General features: G+C 38.0%; 1 protein-coding gene across 2 annotated transcripts in view; it reads right to left on the reverse strand.

The window, feature by feature from the left end:
• Positions 1-20,800, reverse strand: part of mpp7b (MAGUK p55 scaffold protein 7b) — a 42,454-nt gene that overhangs the window by 18,458 nt on the left and 3,196 nt on the right. For both annotated transcript variants that reach the window (XM_079452602.1, XM_079452603.1), the window contains exons 4-12: positions 17,807-17,925; positions 15,907-15,984; positions 14,027-14,107; positions 11,488-11,628; positions 7,756-7,837; positions 4,845-4,930; positions 4,612-4,686; positions 4,315-4,511; positions 3,838-3,902 (exon numbers count right to left, since the gene is read on the reverse strand). In XM_079452602.1, coding sequence (XP_079308728.1) covers positions 3,838-3,902; positions 4,315-4,511; positions 4,612-4,686; positions 4,845-4,930; positions 7,756-7,837; positions 11,488-11,628; positions 14,027-14,107; positions 15,907-15,984; positions 17,807-17,925 — 924 coding nt within the window. The remainder of the gene's footprint in view (positions 1-3,837; positions 3,903-4,314; positions 4,512-4,611; positions 4,687-4,844; positions 4,931-7,755; positions 7,838-11,487; positions 11,629-14,026; positions 14,108-15,906; positions 15,985-17,806; positions 17,926-20,800) is intronic.

Genomic DNA, 20,800 nt, shown 5'->3' on the forward strand with positions numbered 1-20,800 from the left:
AGTTACACCTCCTCTGTATTGGACTACATAAATTCCACCATTGACAGTGTCAAAACCCTGAAGCAGATCACCAGATCACCACGTACCCTAATCAGAAGCCATGGATGAACAAGGAAGTGCGCCTCCTGTTGAAAGCACGTAACACTGCCTTCCGATCGGATGATGCACAGGCCTATAGTACTTCTAGGGCAAATCTGAAGAGGGGCATCAAAAAGGCCAAACACTGCTACAAGCTGAAGCTAGAGGAGCATTTTTCCAATTCTGACCCTCGACGCATGTGGCAGGGCATCCAGGCCATCAGTGATAACAAACCCAACCACTCCACCCCCATAGCCACAGATGCCGTCTTCCTGAACGAGCTTAATGACTTTTATGCTCGCTTTGAGAGAGACAACAAGGAAACAGCTACCAAGCTCACACCCTCTGCTGACCACCCAATCATCACACTTAACTCCACTGATGTTCACAATGCACTAAGTCGGATCAACGCGCGCAAGGCTGCTGGACCAGATGGCATCCCTGGTCGCGTACTCCGGGCATGCTCAGAGCAGCTCGCTGGGGTCTTCACGGACATCTTCAACCTGTCCCTCGCCCAAGCAGTGGTTCCAGCATGTTTTAAATCCACCTCCATTGTGCCCATTCCAAAAAATTCTAACCCGACGTGCCTGAACGACTACCGCCCTGTAGCACTCACACCCATTGTTATGAAGTGCTTTGAGCGGCTGGTCCTGGCACACCTAAAGGACTCTCTACCACCCACACTGGACCCATACCAATTTGCCTATCGAAACAATAGGAGCACAGATGATGCAGTGTCTATGGCGCTGCACTCCGTGCTCACACATCTGGACAATAAGGACACTTATGCCCGTATGCTGTTCGTAGACTTCAGTTCTGCTTTCAACACTGTCATCCCTTCCAAGCTAATAGTCAAACTTGGAAACCTAGGCATTACCAACCCTACCTGCAACTGGATTATGGACTTCCTGACGAACAGGCCTCAGCTTGTTAGGTTAGGCCCCATCTGCTCCACCACCACCACCCTCAACACTGGTGTACCACAGGGCTGCGTACTGAGCCCCTTTCTCTACTCCCTTTTCACACTCGACTGCAGGCCTTTTAACGGATCTAACTCCTTCATCAAGTTTGCAGACGACACAACAGTGATTGGTCTCATCAGCAACAACGATGAGACTGCATACAGGGAGGAGGTCCGGCACCTGGCCACATGGTGCTCAGACAACAACCTGCTCCTTAACACCTCCAAGACAAAGGAGATCATTGTGGACTTCAGGAAGGCGAAAGGAGGCACACACGACCCCATCCACATTAATGGGATGGCTGTTGAACGTGTTTCCAGTTTTAAGTTCCTGGGGACTCACATTTCGGAGGACCTGTCCTGGACCACCAACACCTCATGCCTGGTCAAGAAGGCTCACCAGCGTCTCTTCTTTCTGAGGACACTGAAGAAGAACCAACTGTCTTCAACTATCCTGGTGAACTTCTATCGCTGCACGATAGAGAGCATCCTGACCAACTGTGTCACAGTCTGGTACGGGAACTGTTCTGTTGCTGAGCGCAAGGCACTGCAGCGGGTGGTGAAAACAGCCCAGCACATCACAGGGACTACACTTTCTCCCATTGAGGACATCCAGAAGAAACGCTGTCTGCGACGAGCTCGCAGCATTCTCAAGGACTCCTCTCACCCTGCTCATAGACTGTTTACTCTCCTGCCTTCCGGTAGGCGCTTCCGGTGCTTCCCTACAAAAACCAGCAGACTAAGAAACAGCTTTTTTCCCAGAGCTGTTTCATTATTGAACTCTGCCCCCCACTGATTCCTCTACCTCTCATACCTTTAACTCCAATGCTGCTACAACATTGTTTACATTGCACTACAGGGCTGAATGCATGACTGAACTGTACACACCAGTACTTCATGTTATCTGCTCTACCGGACTGTTTACACACACACAGCATCATTTGCACTCTATACTGCTCACTTGCACACCAGGAATATTTAACTGAATGCTCATTTGCACCAATGGACCACTTCCATAACTGCACTAACCTATATACTGCACAGTAATTCTATTAACTACTCATCTATTGCACTGTAACTTCAATAACTGCATTAACTAATCTACTGCACGGTAACTCTATTAACTGCATTTACTCATCTATTGCACTGTAACTTCAATAACTGCATTAACTAATCTAATGCACGGTAACTCTATTAACTGCATTTACTCATCTATTGCACTGTAACTTCAATAACTGCATTAACTAATCTAATGCACGGTAACTCTATTAACTGCATATACTCATCTTCTGGACTGCAACCTATTAACTGGATTAACTCGTATACTGCACCGTAACTTTAATAACTGCATTAACTTCAACAACTGCATTAACTCACCTATTGCACTGCAACTTTAATAGCCAATGTCTATTTTACACTATTTTGCACTATCTTAGTCTAAATTATTATCTGTTCACATCCATCCTGTACATTTATGTTCATAGTATATAGCCATCTGTATATATTGTTCATAGTATATACCTACTTTCATATTTTCATAGTACATACCTACTGCTAAATATTTTTATAATCCATGCCCACTGTATTATATTCTCTCATTGTACTCTGTATTTATTTTAACTGTATATCCTGCACTTGCTAACTGCACTTCTGGTCAGACCTAAACTACATTTCGTTACACTGTACTTGTATATGTGTAATGACAATAAAGTTGAATCTAATCTAATCTAATCTAATCTAATCTAATCTAATCTAATCTAATCTAATCTAATCTAATCTAATTTACAGAGGTATTTTGAGACCAAACGTTTGTTAATTATGAACTTTATTTTATGAACATCTAGGACTTTCTTTCCTCAAATAAAATATGTTTTGAAGAATGTTGGTAACCGAACAACAACAGTACCCACTGACATCTATTGTATAGAGACAAACCTAATGCACGTGAAACCACCGTTGTTTGGTTACCAACATTGACTACGTTTAGGTCGTCATTTTAATATACGTGTGTCAAATGCATAGGCTACACTGTTATGTGGACGTATTTTATGGCTATTCAGCGCTGTGATGAAGACTGTCATGTTTACCATGAAAGGTGCGTGACAGAAGCACATGCGCACCTTGATCAGAGCAACATAAATGCGATAAAGGTGCTACATGCCGTCATATCACATTGCCATTAAAACCGGTGTACACCACATGTGTTACTTTGATTATGCTTACTGCGATTACGAGCTAAATCACATTATTTAAATCGAATGATTGCTTTTACATGAGGTAAAGTGTAAGGCAGTATTACCTAAATCCTATTATAATCGCATTATGAGGGTGCATGTAAACGTAGTCACTCTTAACCTCCTACCAAAAAGGATTATTTTGTGTTTTGCAGAAGAAAATAAGTCATACAGGTTTGAAATGGCAAGAGGGTGAGTAGATGATGACAGAATCTATACTTTTTACCAATTTTACAATTCTAATTCATCACATTTCTAATATCAACGTAATTGAGTCATCAAAAGGAGTTATATGGTGTCACTTTTTTTGTTTGACAGTTTTGAAAATCAAGTTTCTGATGTTGTTTATATGTCTTTGTGGTATTTTACATATTTTAACTCAAAGTATATGCAAACTCCTCAGTCAAGACCATTGGTGAATATGTTGAATATGAATATGTCAAAGACCGTCTGAACAAGATGGTTTAAATGTACATTTTACATTTAGCCAAACTATTTTAATATGTTATTGTGATGATCAAAGATGAGTTTTAAGAGGTAAACCACGGGGTATACTGTTCTTACCTGTGAATGTTTCTAACACACTGGGTAACTTGAACAGAGCTTCAGGTCTCTGTAAAGCCATTCTCCTGCAAAGAAGAGCACATCACCACCACCACACAAAACATCAAAGTCAGCAATGTTATATTCCCCTTCAAAATTACACAGTTGTCTAATCAAAGTCAGATCACATTAAACGGAAAAGCTTTTCCTCCCATCCTGTCGTCAATGATTGATTCTGGCCAGATACTCAAGTATCGAAAGAACATTTGATAGATTCCTACTGCTGATTTTGGATCTGATTCAGATTTTGATGAGATCGATTGCTTTACTTACAAGATTGAAAGCTTCACAAAGGGAGTGTCAGACTGTGTCTAATTCAACATTGAGAAAGTGATGACAGTATCCAAGCCTAACTAACAATTGTGAGCGGGACTCTTACAACAAAGGGATTTTGTTTCTTCTGTCTAGACTCAATAGTCTGATTATACATTTTCTTACCTCTCCTGAAGCTGTCTAGAGGGAATCAGTCCAGCCCTGAGGTTTGCCTCACCCTGATGTTTGGCCTGCCACCAGATGTCATCCTTTTGACTTACAATCTGTAAGACATCTCCTCTTCTGAACTCCAGCCCGGCATCTTTGCACGGAATAGCAGGATCTGCTTTGGGATCGTAGTCAAAAAGTGCCCTCATGAAGATCTGTAAGAATGTTTTTTGACAGAGTTTGGAATTTAATTATGTGGTGTGTAAGATGCAATGCAGAAAACAATTTGCACCATGTACACTTCTGATAGTAGACCTTGGTGTTTTTGGTCGCCAGTTCTTCGTTGGTGCCTGGAATGACTCTGAAGGTCACCGTTCCTTCGGATTGGGCCTGGAAGGTGATTTTGAGATATTGGTCCAATTTAATCTTACAAGGTACAGATTTATTGAAGCATATACAAAAAGACACGATGCAGAACTGTTATCGTCAGGAAAACCATCAAAACACGGCAGACCAAAACATACATGCACACACAAAGAGAGTCATACCAATATGGGAATAATCTCCTCTGGGTTCCTGTCCTCCATTGGAACGCCATTAACTTCCTCAAGCTTGTCACCTTCATGAATTAGACCTGAAGCATTTAACAGTGAAACAATGATAAGTTGAATAGCAACAATTCAGCTAAATGAATTGTTTTGAACCTTGTAAAGCAACAGTTGCTCAAGTGTGATATTGCAATACAAAACTTACATAGAGCAGCAATACAAACCTACATGTGTCCTATGGTGTGACATCATAAAATTCTGAAAAAACTACCAATGAAGATAAATCTCTCTTGTGTTATTTTATATTATAAATAAAAATAATAATGTGTGATAATATTTGCTGTCACACCATAGTACTCATGTATGGTTTATTTGTCAACTACCCATTTGAACAAGTGTAAGTGAACCAGTGTGAACCACATGTTGCAATGAACTTCAGTATTGGCACATATTTCATAGTGAAGTAAAGTAGGAATACGTGCCTTGTTTTTTTCACTGATGAATTCTATTTTTGATTCAACGGATGACTGTTTCACCACACAGTTAGTAATGTGCAATTAAGTAAATAGAGTCAATTTTGATTCATGTGGACTTTAGATTCAATCTTTCTGAAGTCATTTTCTGTTAAAATGAAATTATTTAAAAAAATGTTAAACACCCATTACTCATTAAGAGGATCGGGACAACCATGCGCCCAGGCGCGCTGACCGTTTTCCACCGTTAAAATAGCAAAAGTGGATTCGGACTCGCTCTGAGAGCACCTTTGAACCATGCTCTTAGATCGTGAAAATAGGGCCCATAGAATATTAAATTGCATCTATATGTCAACGTACTCTCATTAGAATATTATTAGACTGGTAATTTAAGGTTGGGGTTGGTTGTGGGGTAAGGGTTAGTAGAACAAGTTGCAAAGTTACTTCAGTCAGTAGGCTGTTTTTTTTAGGGACTATCAAAGTAGGTGATAACACATATTAGAGACACAGTATACTAATACTTTCCCGACTGTTAGTTGAAAAGGCCTTGCAAAGAAAGTTACAGTTTGTAAAATATTTAATTGGACGACCGCAATGAAGTGTTACCCTATCCACAAATTCCCGGAGGGCAGTGGGTAAAACTTCCGGTGAAGCAGCGGAAGAAGTATATTGCACCTTGAATGACACAGCACCTTGAACGAGACAGTAAACTGGATTTACAAGGATTATTTACTGTAAATTACCAACGCATCAAAAATCTGTTGGAATATATCAAATCATGTGGACTATATTTCTTATAAAGCTTGATGTAAAGTAGGTATTTCTTCCACTAATCGTCTTATAAACAAAACATAGAATGTTTAAAAAAAAAAATTTTTATTATAATGTTAATCAGATTAATGGCCATCTGACGATACAGCAGTTTAATGATACTTATATACCACATCTTTAAATAGCACACAATCATTTAAAGAAATTGAAAACCCTGAATAATTTTCAAATTGGTCATTGGTTTCCTGTAAATATCTAAATATCTGCTGTCAAGTCTTAAAATATATAAAGAAGTGGACAGAATGCTTATGTAGTTTATAAATGCTGTCAGTGTGTAAGTTCACATTCTGCTATAAACAAATGATTTGAAATATGGCAGAAATGCATCTTTCCCGCAAAGCGTCATGGGGTGTAGGAAACGTGTGGATAGATATACAGTATGTGTATTTTTTGCATGTAAATGGATATTTCAGTCAAAAAGCAAAAGGGCTGTCGTTCCGGCAAATGACGCAGGCTCCTCGCGGCTCTGTGAGTTCCTGTGATGAAAGCAGCGGCGCAGCAAAACAGAATGAAGACAGCCAAACGCAACGGAAAATAGACGGATAACGGAAGCTAAGACATTATCATTAATAAAGTTGTCATATGGATATTTATCTTAAACAAATGCATCGACTAGCGTCAGAAGGCCTTTATTAATATATAACCTCACAGAGCCGCAAGAAGCTATTTATTGGTCGATGGATGGACTTTTTGGAGCTTCAAAATCTCATCCACCATTCACTTCCATTCTAAAGCTTGGAAGAGTAGGATTATTCTGAAAGAAGAAAGTCATATATAAAAAGGGATGCCTTGAGGGTGAGTAAAACATGGGGAAATTTTGTTTTTTGGCTGAAATATCCCTTTAAGATGCCGCAATGCAGTAGTGCTGGAATTATGTTGTACTGCCACAGTATAATGCGTGCCAAATTGTAGTCTGAATCCGCCACTCTTTGGCGCTTAGAACTGGCCTCCAACATGGGGAATTGGTATTAACAGGGGCACAAAGTCTTTTGGCCGTGTATCATGCTGTTACCTGATTTGCATAACTGTTGTAGTGAAACAGATGCTACAATAATACAGACAGCATGTTCAAATAAACAGTTCTTTCAGCGGGCATAATTCATTCTGAGTAAATTGTTTTAATATTTCTGGATATGAAACAAGCTTCTGTTGACAAGTAACATGTTTAAGCAACGTGACCACAAAATGACAGCTGTATACACATTATCATTTCCCCAGTTATTTTTATCGAAGTGACCTCCAGATGAATTGCAGGGGGGATTCAAATTTAACAATAATGTTTTTTCAATGGCCCTTTGCGAACCCCTGGATTCCGCAAAAAACTCTTAATATCAGGAATGAGTTTTTAATCTTCTAAGTTGTTTAAATGCTTATTTGTTTATGATAATATATATGACTATACATTATCGTATAAATCTTGATTTTATTATGTATATTACATTATACGTTTTTCAGATCAGAGAAATAGGTTTTAATTTCATTGAACTAAATAAACCCAAACACAAAGATAGTTTTCTGAACAACACTTTTTGACAATGTATAACAAACTTTTTCAAAGTGTAGGTCAAGGACACGATGGCCAAAGAATAGATTTAAATGTTTCTTACCACTAAGATCAGCAGCTCCTCCACTCATGATCCGAGCCACAACTATCGCTCCAGTAGATGCATCTCTCTTCACAGTGGCTCCCTGGAATAGAGAAATGTTCGTAAAAAGTTTCTAAGTGTAATTCACAATTACAAAAAAGGCAAAATTCTACCATTTCTTTCAAAGCAAATTGACTGTTAAGCAAAAATCCATCTGACGGTACCAATAAGTAACAAACAATTTCTGTCAGCCTTGTAAATCAATTTGTGACTGTCAGAACAATAGAAAACCGGACAGAGCATAATACAGGTGTCAATATCATAACAGGAATAATAAGTTATGCAGAGATCTGAAAAAGAAATGTTGCGTGAGACCGTGAAGAACAAGTCAAACCTAATGAAGGAAATTCTATTCCCGAAAGCTCAAATTAAGACAAGAAAGCTTTTGTTGAAATCACACAGCTTGTTGACATTAAATGTCAAACATCTGATAAATGTATTTTAGTGTGTGAAGGATCAAATCAGCAGCCAGGTTTATTAGATCCAAATGCACATAATGTTTGACCTTGATGAATTAGATACACATTTGTGCATGATCTCATGTTACCACATTTCTTGGACGGAATCATTTGTGTTTTATTCACGTAACACAACTTTTTGCTCAATTTAGGTGCCTCAGCCCTGCGGGGTGTCCAACACACCCACCCTCCAAAACAACTGAATAGCTTGCTTAGCTCCTAAAAAACCTTTATTGAACTTTAGAGGCCACTCGGCGCATCTTCAAATCTGTTGTGTACACAAAGAGGTATAACTGAAATACTAGCCAGAGAGCACTAAATGAGGAGTTAGGAGGCCCTGCTTGCTTAACCACGAAAGAAGACGAAATGGCCTGTAGTATCTAATCACAGGGCTCAGGCCCCCTATCAAAAACACAATGATCTCCGGCTTGTGGAGAGCTTTCTTGTTTCTTATGAGCGGAACTGCTTTTTAAGGAGAATGGAGAAACCATGGCCCTGTGTTTATAGCTCTCTGCCCATGGTGCGGTGAAACAGATGGGTTCTGCTCCATGTCTGTTCAACGATAGAACAATAAGGTTTAGGGATCATGCAGTCTCCTCATCAGTAAGGTAACCCTCATCTGCCAGTCCCATTGAGTTCACATGAATTCTCAGATCTTGCGTTTGCAACAGAAGGCACATTAAAACCACAATCACAGGACCATCTGCAATAGCAGAGATATTGCTAGTTCCTAGTTTTTATTCACACCACTGAAACGTATATCATTGTACATGATTAGGACAGACAAAACAGGCAAAACTTGTTGATTTATTTTTGTGACACTCTGGATCCATGTGAGCGTTCCCAAACCACTTGAAGATCTTGACTCCTCTGTGACTTACAACATGTGCAAGTCAGACTCTGACAAATAGCATAAACCTCTTGAATAATTCATCATAGACTACTCCAATCCAATCACAATCATGGCAGACAACTGATGGAAAAAAACATTCAGTCCAGTGAGCGGATGGCACGGAGGGACTCTTTGTCACGGGCGTACCTAAAAATGATGATACACTTTCCGTTCATTCTCTGGAATTCATAAAGCTCCATTCAAACGGCTGCCTGGTTTGCCGTTACTTACCAGATGTTATAGACGAAAATAATCACAATGGGGGAAAATCATTTTACAAGCTATGCATTATGATTTGGAAGGCTGCCACGTTACAGCAAGAGAAGGAGAACTAACAATAAAAAGATAAGCCTTGTTTGAGAGGGTTCGTTCTGAAGTCGTGCATTTTATTTGAGGAGCGCTGTACAATGTTTCCTATTTGTTTTCAAAACGTCACATCTAAGTTACACAAATGTAAGTGCAGATGGTTTTGTTCAGCGATGGAAAATATGATTCTGGAGGTAGAGTGGAGGGCAAGTTTGATCCAGGTTACGCTTTGATACTCTTTAGTATTATAATCCAAATCTTTACTCTAAATATGCGTGCCTTAATAGTGTTCTGGTGATTATAATCGTTTTCCAAATCAATTTCAGTGCCATGACCTTACAGGGATAGTTCACCCAAAAATAAACATTCTGTCATCATTTACTCACTCAGATATCTTTCCAAACTCATATGACTTTCTTTCTTAGGTCGAACAATTAAGAAAATGTTGCTCTTTTGCGCTCAGCTCTTTCACATGGTCATGTTATTCCAAACCCATGTCAGACAGGTTGTTCACGCTTCTCTTTTCCAAACAATAAAAGGGAAAACTGACCAGAGGCAATAAACCTCCAAATGACCAAACACAACACAAAAGCAATCCATGTGACTATTGTGTTGGAAGTTTCCAATGCCACAGCTTTGTCTGAGGAAAAGATTTGTCTATTTACTCACAGTCTTCTCTGCTGAAGTGCTCAAATCTCATGTACTTACATTACAGTCTGCTGCACACAAAGGTGTGTACATGGCTTTAGATAACTTCACGGTAAGTATGTGGACTACTGCAGTTGGGCATTCATTTCATTCAATCTTTCATTTTAATATGAACATGAAAAATAACACTGTTTATGAAGTTAAAACATGAGATTGGGTCACTCAAACAGTAATCTTACAGTTTTGTATTCTGTGTTTTATAAATGATCATTATGTAAAGATATCTGATAGTTTGCAAGGGTCTGAGGCAGACCAATCCACCAACACTTGGCAAGCATTTTCTTTCATATATATCGTTGCTGTCCTTCTGAAACCTCGGACGTCCAAATTCGCTGTTTTTCAGGAAATGGAAAAAACTGTACCTTAATAATTAAGTGAATGCTTGGCTGAAAAGATGCGTCTTTAATCTAGACTGTGTCTGATCCACAAATAGCGTCAGGAAGGCAATTCCAGAGTTTAGGTGCTACGTATGAGAAAGCTCGACCCCCTTTGGTGGATTTAGTTATTCTAGGTGTTATCAAAAGTCCCAGTTTTGAGATTTCAGAGAGCATGACGGGTTGTAGTGTGATAGAAGCTCTAGGAGATAAACCATTTAAGGCTTTATAAGTGATTAAAAGAACTTTAAAGTCAATACGATACTTGCCAGTGAAGGGTTGATAACATTGGGGTTACGTGATGGTATTTTCTGGACCTGGTTAACTCTTGCAGCTGCATTCTGAACTAACTGTAGTTTGTTTATTGATGATGCAGGCAATCACTAAGAAGTGCATTACAGTAGTCATTACAGTTGACGAGCACTTTTTGATATTTTTTATTGGCTAGATATTTGCAGAATCCAGTGACTAATAATAATGATTTATGGCAAAAATAAAAATCATGAAATATGGAGATACAAGGTTTTAGAAGGAAAGCAGCGATATGTAATTTAGTCTGACAGATGTTTGCTTAACATTTCAATTTGTTTCTAAATGTTCTGATGGCTGTACATTTGTTTCAGTTTTTAAAGGGGTTCTGTTAAGTCTTTATATTGGATTTCGTGATATCACTAACCCAGGAAAAAGTTTGTTGTAGTCCCAATGAGCCTTTCATTGTAGTATTTAAAAATTGATTTCTGTGAAAGAAAACATCTTCCTTCTCTGTGAACCTTGAGCGTTACAACTTGGCAGATGTTGTTCATGCTCAAACAGCTAAATTACTCCCCAATTAAATTTAAAGAAGTCAAATTACATCACACCTCCCCTTTAACACTATAATATATGTGGAACAAACACGCAGATACACACACAAATTGGATCAGTAAGTGTTTCTATCAGTACCAGAGGGACTCACCAGAGGCTCCTGGTTTTTAATCATACAGATGATCCTGAATGAATCTTCCTTATCCTCTTTGTGATCATGCAATGAAGGCAGAGAAGGCAACTGAGGGTCATAGTCTTTCTGGGCCACCGTGTCATGGACTGAGAGAAGACCCTGAAGAGAATAATGAAGCACAGGTGTGACCCTTTCCCTTTAAAGAGAACATTTTTTATTTCTTAAGTAAAACACAAAATAAGATTTTAAATAATGTCTCAGTGCCAATGTTTTTTTGGTTGCAAGCTTTCTTCAAAATATCTTCTTCTGTGCTGGCTGAACTATCCCTTTAAGACTATGGGCCCTATATTCACGATCTAAGCGCATTGTTTAAAGCGCATAAGTGCACACAGGGCGTGTCCGAGTCCACTTTTGCTAGTTTTTAACGTCAGGAAAACGGTCGGCGAGCCTGGTCACATATTCTAAACAGCTTGTCCCGATTCACTTAATTAGGGGTGACACAGTGTGTAGAGAGATGTATGGTGTAATGCGTTGTAATAGCCTTACACTTTAGCATTTGTCGTTAGAAACACATAAAATATTTTAAATTCTTAAAAAAAACTAAATGTAATACTCATTTAAACCTAAAGATGCGGCTATTTTCTTTTTCGATGACGTAAAATGGTTGCACGCATAGCTAGGTAGCCAAACTAAACACAGACACACTAATCAGTTCTTCAGTAAATATAAGGATCTGTAGGATAATATATATATATATATATATATATATATATATATATGTTAAAATAAGAAAGTAGGAAAATAAAGACGCTATTTGGTGTATTTTCATACATTTTTATATTGTTTGTCAGAAACAATACAAACATGCATATTAATAACCAAAATAATTTTCAATTTATTATATACATGATATTTTAGGCATTATACAATGCATCTTATCCAGATTTTGAGTTTTTGATGTTGATTTATCAATATCAGTAACCTAACATCTTTGTCTTCTCTCCGGCTAGTATTCACGTGTGCTCTAATACAGAATAAATAATCAAACCGCAAGCATCTTATTATTATCAGTAAATTCTCTAAAGTATACGGTATTATGGAGGATGCTGACGTCTGAAAGGCCTTAAAGGCGGTAGTTTAAAGCTATGATTTAATGTACGCTTACGTACTGTCTCCCAATAGGGGGCTTTGTTCAATTTATTTGGGGGGGGCTGCGTTTTTGAAGGCTTGCACTTTAAGAAAGATTGCATCACAGCAGCGCGACTGAAGGCTGGTAAGGCTGTCCCAATTCAAAGATTGCTTCAAATGCAGCCCCAAAATGCGACCTTATTTCCGTGGGGTTTTAAGGATAGAACGGATATATCCTTCACAGCTTTGGCTATCCCGAGATTCATTGAATGATGTTTCAAAACTTTAGTTAAATAAAATCTTTTACATTGTAATTCATTTTTAAAATTATTTGGCATTACACGTCCTTCTGTGTGTTATAAGCCAAATGTATGAGCGCAGTGCACCCGCCTATAGGTGCATATTCCTAACGCGCTCTTTAAATAACTAAAAAAATATTGCGCCATTGACTTTAGACCAGGACTTTAGCAGTCTATTTATTTAAGTTCTTCAAAATAGCAACGCGCCAACAATGCGCCTGAGCACACCTCTTTCTTAGACCAATACGCTCATGGGTGCACAAATGAGTGCAAATGCATTTGTTATTTAAACAATGCGGCGCAGGACGGGAAAATTAGACCTGCATCGGGCTGAAACTAGCATAAACACCAGGTGTACTATAGGGCCCTATACCTTAAAGAATATATATCAAATAAGGCATGAAACTTGGCACATAAGAAATTGCTTGGACGTATGGTAATTGAAAATAGCCACGATCGACCAATCACAATCAAGCAATACAGGTCATGCACATGCAATAATAATGAAAGGTTTGTCTCATATAAACATACAGAGAGTATAAGGCCGTTGATTTGTCTTCTAACTTGGCTTGATAAAGATGAAAATCACCTCACTCAGGAACTTCAGTGTTGCCTCATAAAATGTGAGAGCCAATCATAAAATGTGAGAGCCAAACTAACGATCCAAGAACCAGCATAATATTCATCTATTAGAAATAAAGCTGTCAAAGCCCTCATCAGTAAAACTCCTGAACTCCATAAACCTAATGCGTGGGTCTGGTTTTTAACAGGCCTAAAAGTCTATAATCTTTTGTCCGTTTCTTGTCAAGATGACACTTATAATCAGACAGAGAGAGAGCTTAATTTCTAGATTTTGTCAACTTTATACGATTTTGTTTTGATCAACTGTGCCAACAAAACAATAAGCATGTCTAAAGTCGACGTCTTGCTTAGAGAAAATAAAGAAACACACATCATTTGGATTCATTTTCCTCCAAATACTACTCATGTGTCTTTTATCTAGCGACAAAAGCCCACCATCAAAGCAGGAATTCATTCATCTGCTTCTACTTTCAGTCACTCAGAGATAGTCACGCTCCCTTGTATTTTATCCTCTCAGATGTCGACGTGAACATACATTCTCTTCTCACCTGTACATGAGGCCTGGAGAGTAGGTCCAACAGCTCTGATGTCTCTCGGCTGGCGACCTCAACACGGAGCTCCTCTGCCAACTGAAACAAAAGGCAAATATTTTCATGGCAACAGACATTCAGCATTCGCAACTTAATAATGATACAATATGTAATAACAGCGTCTCTTTGAACCACTGACCATTCTATTCGCTTACTTTATGCTCCAGGTATCATGAACTGACTTGGTGCCAGTTTGCTTTGGCAATGCTCTGGAGTTTGGTTCAATCTATCCAAACACACTTGACAATATTATGCGAGTGTTTGTGGAGCAGGTCAAAAAGCCACAGAACCAGGAGCCCTGGAGAAGCCAAACAGCGACAAGCCATGGACTGAATGTGGTTGTGAATGACACCGGACCTGACATTAAACATACATTAAATTTCCAAAACTGAAATTTTACACCAAGCAGCGACGTAAGGAAAACGCTTTTAATGGCTTAATGCTTAGAAATGTCCTCCTCGGTTTTAGGCAAAGGGAAGATGGAAAGTGATATCACTATAAACCTCCTCTTTGCTTTAATGAAATATGGCATATAAAGACACAGGCTGGAGATAATCTTCTGTTTCAAGAGTTTCTGCAGAACTGAACTGATACAGGCAGGGCTAATGGTTTTTGCAAGATGTGCATGGTCGAGTTGAAGTTTCTATACTGCTTAAAGCAACAATAGCAATGAGAGCGGTTAGGGATTTCAATCATATCTTAAGTTATAATGTCAAATACATTCTTAATGGGGAATTCACCTAAGAATTATTTGCACAAACTGTCTGTGTGTTATCACTTGATTTATAAAAAATATATATATTTTCTACATCTATGAATGGTAGAAAATGTGAACAATTGATTTATATTTAAAAAAATATATATATATTTTCTACATCTATGAATGGTAGAAAATGTGAACAATTGATTTTAAAGAAATTAATGTATTGCCCCAGGGAAACAGCACGGACTTTTTTTTTTTATTATTTACAAATTCAATTTAGATTTTACTCCACAGATTACCCATAAAGTTGCATACTAAATCTAAATGAGCAATTCCAGTGTTATGGATGTGACATTTTCAGCCAAAACTTATATAATATAAATTCTCACAGAATGTATTTATTACAAATATATTGAACAATCTCTGATAAGAGACATCAGAAAAATACTAGTCATTCATGCGTTATTGATGTGATGAAAAAAGGACACATTTTTGAGAGACAACATACATTTTTGCATACTAAAAATGTGCAAACCAGAAACAATGATATTCAACAAGTGGAGAAGGGATATCTCTTCACTAACCACAACATTGTTATTTTAAATTGCATGTGCCCATTTATGAGGAATATGGACAGATATTAACGTGACAATTCCGTCATGGACGTGCCTATTCACTTACCTGGAAAACTATGTTTTAAAAGCTTAAGACATTAATACTTTAATATTGACATATGACCTATTTTTAAGGTGAAAATCTTTTTTTTTACTTAAGTTTGACATTTGCATGGAACTACCTAAATGCATCTACACAGATTCAGACATGTGCATAAAATATTACACATTTCATTGTTCATTTTTGATTAATGTGCACACCAGAACGAAGCTGCCAGTCCAGCTGCTTTCTTCAAATGCATAATTTCTAGAATTTGTGGAACCGTCCACATACTACTACACCTTCAAATAAAGTTTTGTGTGCAGGGGTGGGGGCTTCTCATGGTTCACTGGGGGACCCCCAAGATTTGCGGTACTGCACTGCTTGCAACTTAAACCTCTCTCAGGTCCACTGAGCGTTATCCCATCACTCTGGTCTGGAGAAACACAAACACCAAAAGACACCCAAGAAGAGAACTTACATCCTGTAACAGGCCCTCTGTACTCTCCAGCAGTGGAGTGGGCTGCTGGTCCCTGTACTTCTGCAGCCTGTCATAGACCTGTGAAGAGAGGAGAAGTGGCATTAAGCTGCAGCTAGACGTAATGTGGCCCACCCTGTTCAACCCCTGAAATTTGTCTGGTAGCAAATTCCTATGTATTATTATGTTCGATTGTTTTATCTGAGTAATATATCACACACCGTGTCACCAGAGCTGATGATCGGATGAGCAGATAAGCCAGAATTCTGTGCTAAATCATATAAAGTTACAAAATAAAGACGTTCAAACAAAACCTCCAGATCTTTAAGGAGAGAACATTGGCAAGGCCATCTGTCCATCCACTGGTTGGACTTTATATGTGTTGCAGAGGCAATGGGAAAACTATTAGAATATTAGCCAAGGAAGATGTAATCATATTTATGGCCCTCACACAGCCAACAGTCCTCATAAACACGAACATGTTTCATTACAGCTATACAACAATGTTCATTTTTTTAAAGATGATATCATACATACAAACCAGATACATACAGACCTGTAGGTTTGGGGTCGTATTTTCTGCTAAACTCTACAAAACTATATAAAATTCTTCTGCGGACTGAACGTTCTACTTACCCACCTGCCAAAGCTTACACATAGAGGTAGGCCAAAACAAATGATCTAAATTCATAAAAATATTTCAATATCAAATTTCCACAAAAACCATCATTGCAATAACCTGCTCAAAGTATGAAAAAAACAAAAAATATAACAATAATTGATATTTAAAAAAATCTTATGCTAAATTTACTTCATATTTTTTTTGGTTGTTCTCTTGTAAAGTTCCTCTGTGTTTGTAATGGCAGTATAATTGCTTATTTTCCGAGAGAAAAAGCTCTGATTTTCTTTACAGTCAAATGGCAGTGCCTTGGAAAAAGCAAAAGATTCTCATCTTTCACACTTACTTTAATCCTTTAGTTGCATGTTTGCGTTTGGCACCGAGATGGGCTAAATTAGTTGGAACATACCGTGCGGTGAGAATTGGTATATCAATCTAAGATTTGTCAGACTCATGCTAAAATGTTTCACTTATAAATAATTTCATAGCCTGCCTCTTGTGAGACACTTTGACGTAACAAACACTTTTTTAGAGGTGGTCCATCAGCAGGTGTGTGTTTGTGTGTGTATTTTATGACTGAATGACATGAAAGCTCCACGTGTTGCAGGTATAGAGTACGTAGTGTTCATTGTGGGAATTTGTGTGCCTTGCTTGCATTTAAAGAACTTTCTGTATCAATGCTTTCGAACAATTTTCAGAGACGTCCCGTAGTTTCTCTAAGTAATGCCAGATTGAATGGAAAATCTGATCCTGTCCTAGCATTCAAAGACCAACATGCAGCAAGGACACTACACGTGTCTCATCAAACAGAGCGGCCAGAAGTCCAGCTGAGCTCTGTTTGGGCTTTTATCACAGTCTCCTCTTCCCCTTCGACCTCTTCTCCCTCCCTGCTCGCCACCCCCACCCTACCACTCACACTCAGCATTGCAGACAGCATGTGCTGTATTCATTAGAACTTTCTGCCAGCAAATGATGATGATGGGTGTGCGCTTGCTTCAGTGTTTGGGGAGCTTTCAACAGATTTCATCATGAAGAAATGCCAGTGTAAGCTTGAGTGGGTGAATAAATGACAGAGTGAGAGAGAGAGAGAGAGAGAGAGAGAGAGAGAGAGAGATAATGAGTCTGTCAATGTTTGAGTAGGTGAGATCTTGCTGTGGTCAACCCAGTGGACAACATGAACCTAATAATTTAGCCCAGTTCAAGAAGCACTGACAAAGTCGGGTCAGTAAAGTGGGCTAACACCAACTCATTCATATACTGGTGGCTGCTAAAATAAACTCTGACCTTAATAAGCAGATGCAGAGTATTGCCCATGAGCATGTCCTGTAGAAAAGTACTGTCCTCCGAGGTGTCCATGTGAGACTCCAACTTACACAGCAAACAGGTCAGCAGCCGACACACCCCTGAGGAAGACCAGAGTTATATTCTGTTCAAACTAAGCCAGGAATTCCACACACATATTATGAATTTTGACTCCAAATATTGCACTGTAGGATGGTCATGATTTGTCTCTCAAATAGATTCTAGTATCACCCTCTACTGGTAAAAAGTACAACCCATGCACACTGTAAAAACAAACAAGTTAATTCAACTTGAAATAATTTGTAACCTGGCTGCCTTAAAATATTGAGTTGAGTATGCTAAAAAACTTTAGTTGTTGACACATATTAAGAGTTCTTTGAATTAAGAATCAATAGTTGGGGTTAAAATGGTTAAGTGTTATCAACTTCATATTTTTTTGACCAACAATTGTGGCAATTGGACCAACAAGAAAAGAAAGTTGCGCAAACCTTAATTGGAGTAAAAAGAACATCAAATTAGTAAGACCAACAAATGTTTAGTTGTTAAAACTAAGTATCTGGTTGCATACACTTATAATTATTATTCGTGCAAACTAGATAAAAGAAACAGCTTGTTGAATTAACTTATCTTTTTAAGGCAGCCATGTTACTTTTTCCAAAATTAGTTGATCTTACTTGGAATGTTAAGTTAATTCAACAGGTTGAACAGTACTGCATAAACATGACTTCCGGACATGGAATAACAAGCAGAATGTTATTTTATTTCATTTTAATTTCCTTTATAAAGTATATTTTAACATTGACATTTCATATGTGCATGTTATGGAAAAATTAAGTAACAAACGCATGTTAAACTACAGCATACGTAAATAAATTACTGCCTTTAAGTGCTGCTAAAAGTGAACACGTACTTTAAATATATGTTAGTCTTATATATGTTAGAAAAAAGATTAGTTTCCTTTACAAGGCAAAGTTTAACATTGACATTTCATATTAAATTGACACTGCTTAAAAGGACAGTTAACAGACTCATTCTTCAAATGAGTTCCCAAATGTACAAAGTACATGGCTCAGAAAAATTACACAATTCACACTGTAACCTATGCGTTATTACATGAGATTTGTGGGTAATAGTTGGCTGAAACTGATGAAGCAGATATTTTTTGTGCTGTAACAAATGTTTTTTAAGGGCAACTTGTGTCTTAAAAGAACACAAACAGTCACTATAGATGCAAGGTAAGGGGCAAGATCTACTGAAGTGTCTGTTTTTTATCTTATAGTGCCTTATTATTTTGCGTTGGTTGGCAGAAGAATATGGGCAGAGCTTGCAGGTCTACTTCATACGAGTCACAAGATGCTCTGTTGAACTAGCCCAAATCTGAAGAAAAAGAAAAGTCAAAGTTAGACTAGTATATATTTACTTTTTGAGTTAGTGCATATATAACAGCTAAAGGGCTGTATGTAATGTAATATTGTCCTGTAGCTCAGTGGTAAGAGCATTGTGTTAACAATACAAGGTTGTGGGTGTGATCCCAGGGGATGGCAGATACCCACGTATAAATTTATAGAATAATGAAATGTAAGTCGCTTTGGATAAAAGCATCTGCCAAATGCATAAATGTAAATGTCTGCTGCACAGTATTGTCCTTTTGCTCAATTTCAGCCTTTTCAAACGGTTTAAATAAATATTTCGATAAACTCAAAGAGCTACCAATTTTTGCCTTCTGCCAGGAGTAGGCAAACAACATTGGATCACATAAAGTACAAGCGTTTTGTTATGAAAGTATGACTGCTTCCGGAGTGCCTTTAGTTTTACTAAATGAGCAAATCTCATTCATATCCTGCGTTCTCTTGTGGTTTACGGAGCTATAAATGATTCGCTGAAATCTTATATTCGCTAGTGACTGAATAGTTTTACCTGTTCAAACGAGTCATTCGTATCACATGCATGTGCATTTATACTGGCGAACACGTTGTGAACAGTATAACGCTAATTCAATGAAACAACTGCACATTATGAAACGTTACAACGATGTACAGCACGTTTTACAATTTCAAGAAAATGAACGTACTTTGATGAAAAGGAATTCACATAAACTGCCGTGAAACAAAGCTACTTCTAGCTCTTGTTCTGCGACTCTTCAGCGCCTCACCAGTGTTGCCAACTATTTTTCAGGGGAAGTTGCTAAAGGCAGATCGCTTTGTTGCTAAAAGTTGCTAAATGACGTTGTGACGTCATTGCGCTATGACGTCATTGCGTAATCGCAACACAAAACTACGCCATTATAAGTAATACGTAGATATTATTGTTTATATTATATATATATATATATATACATACATACATACACACACACACACAGCATTTGTAAAAGTAATACAAACAACACTTATTCATGATAAGATTTTTTTCATTTTAAATACAACATTGACATTGAACAGTTAAACACTTTTGAACAATTACAGTTTATGTAGGCTATTTTCTAATTTACCATTGAAACTACACGTTAACTGAACAATAAAAGCACTGTGGTAGTTGATATACCCTAAAACAACTTTTTTAATTTAATGATCTGTAAGACTGGGGCTTTATTAATGCTGTTCATTTATTCAAGTAATTTTTTTGACATTTGGGTATAAAGTGTTTTAATTCTACAATATATGCTGTAAAAAGGTAAAAACGTCTGAGTGCTGCCCTTTTCTGGTTGAACGGTGGCTACTGCAGTTGAATTTTCCTATTGGAAGTTGTGATGCCCTTACCAGCTCACCACACCCTTGCCATTTCATGTGTTTTTTGGATTAGAGTCACTTTCCAAAAGTTGCTAAAAGTTGCCAAATAAATAAAAGCAAATGCTAAATTTGTTGCTAGGTGCTTTATGAAAAAAAAGTTGCTAGGGTAGTCTGAAAAGTTGCTAAATCTAGCAACAAAATTGCTAAGTTGGCAACACTGCGCCTCACTGGTGCTGATAAAGAAACA

Source organism: Barbatula barbatula (assembly GCF_947034865.1).
Source record: "Barbatula barbatula genome assembly, chromosome: 3".
In the NCBI taxonomy this organism is placed as follows: domain Eukaryota; kingdom Metazoa; phylum Chordata; class Actinopteri; order Cypriniformes; family Nemacheilidae; genus Barbatula; species Barbatula barbatula.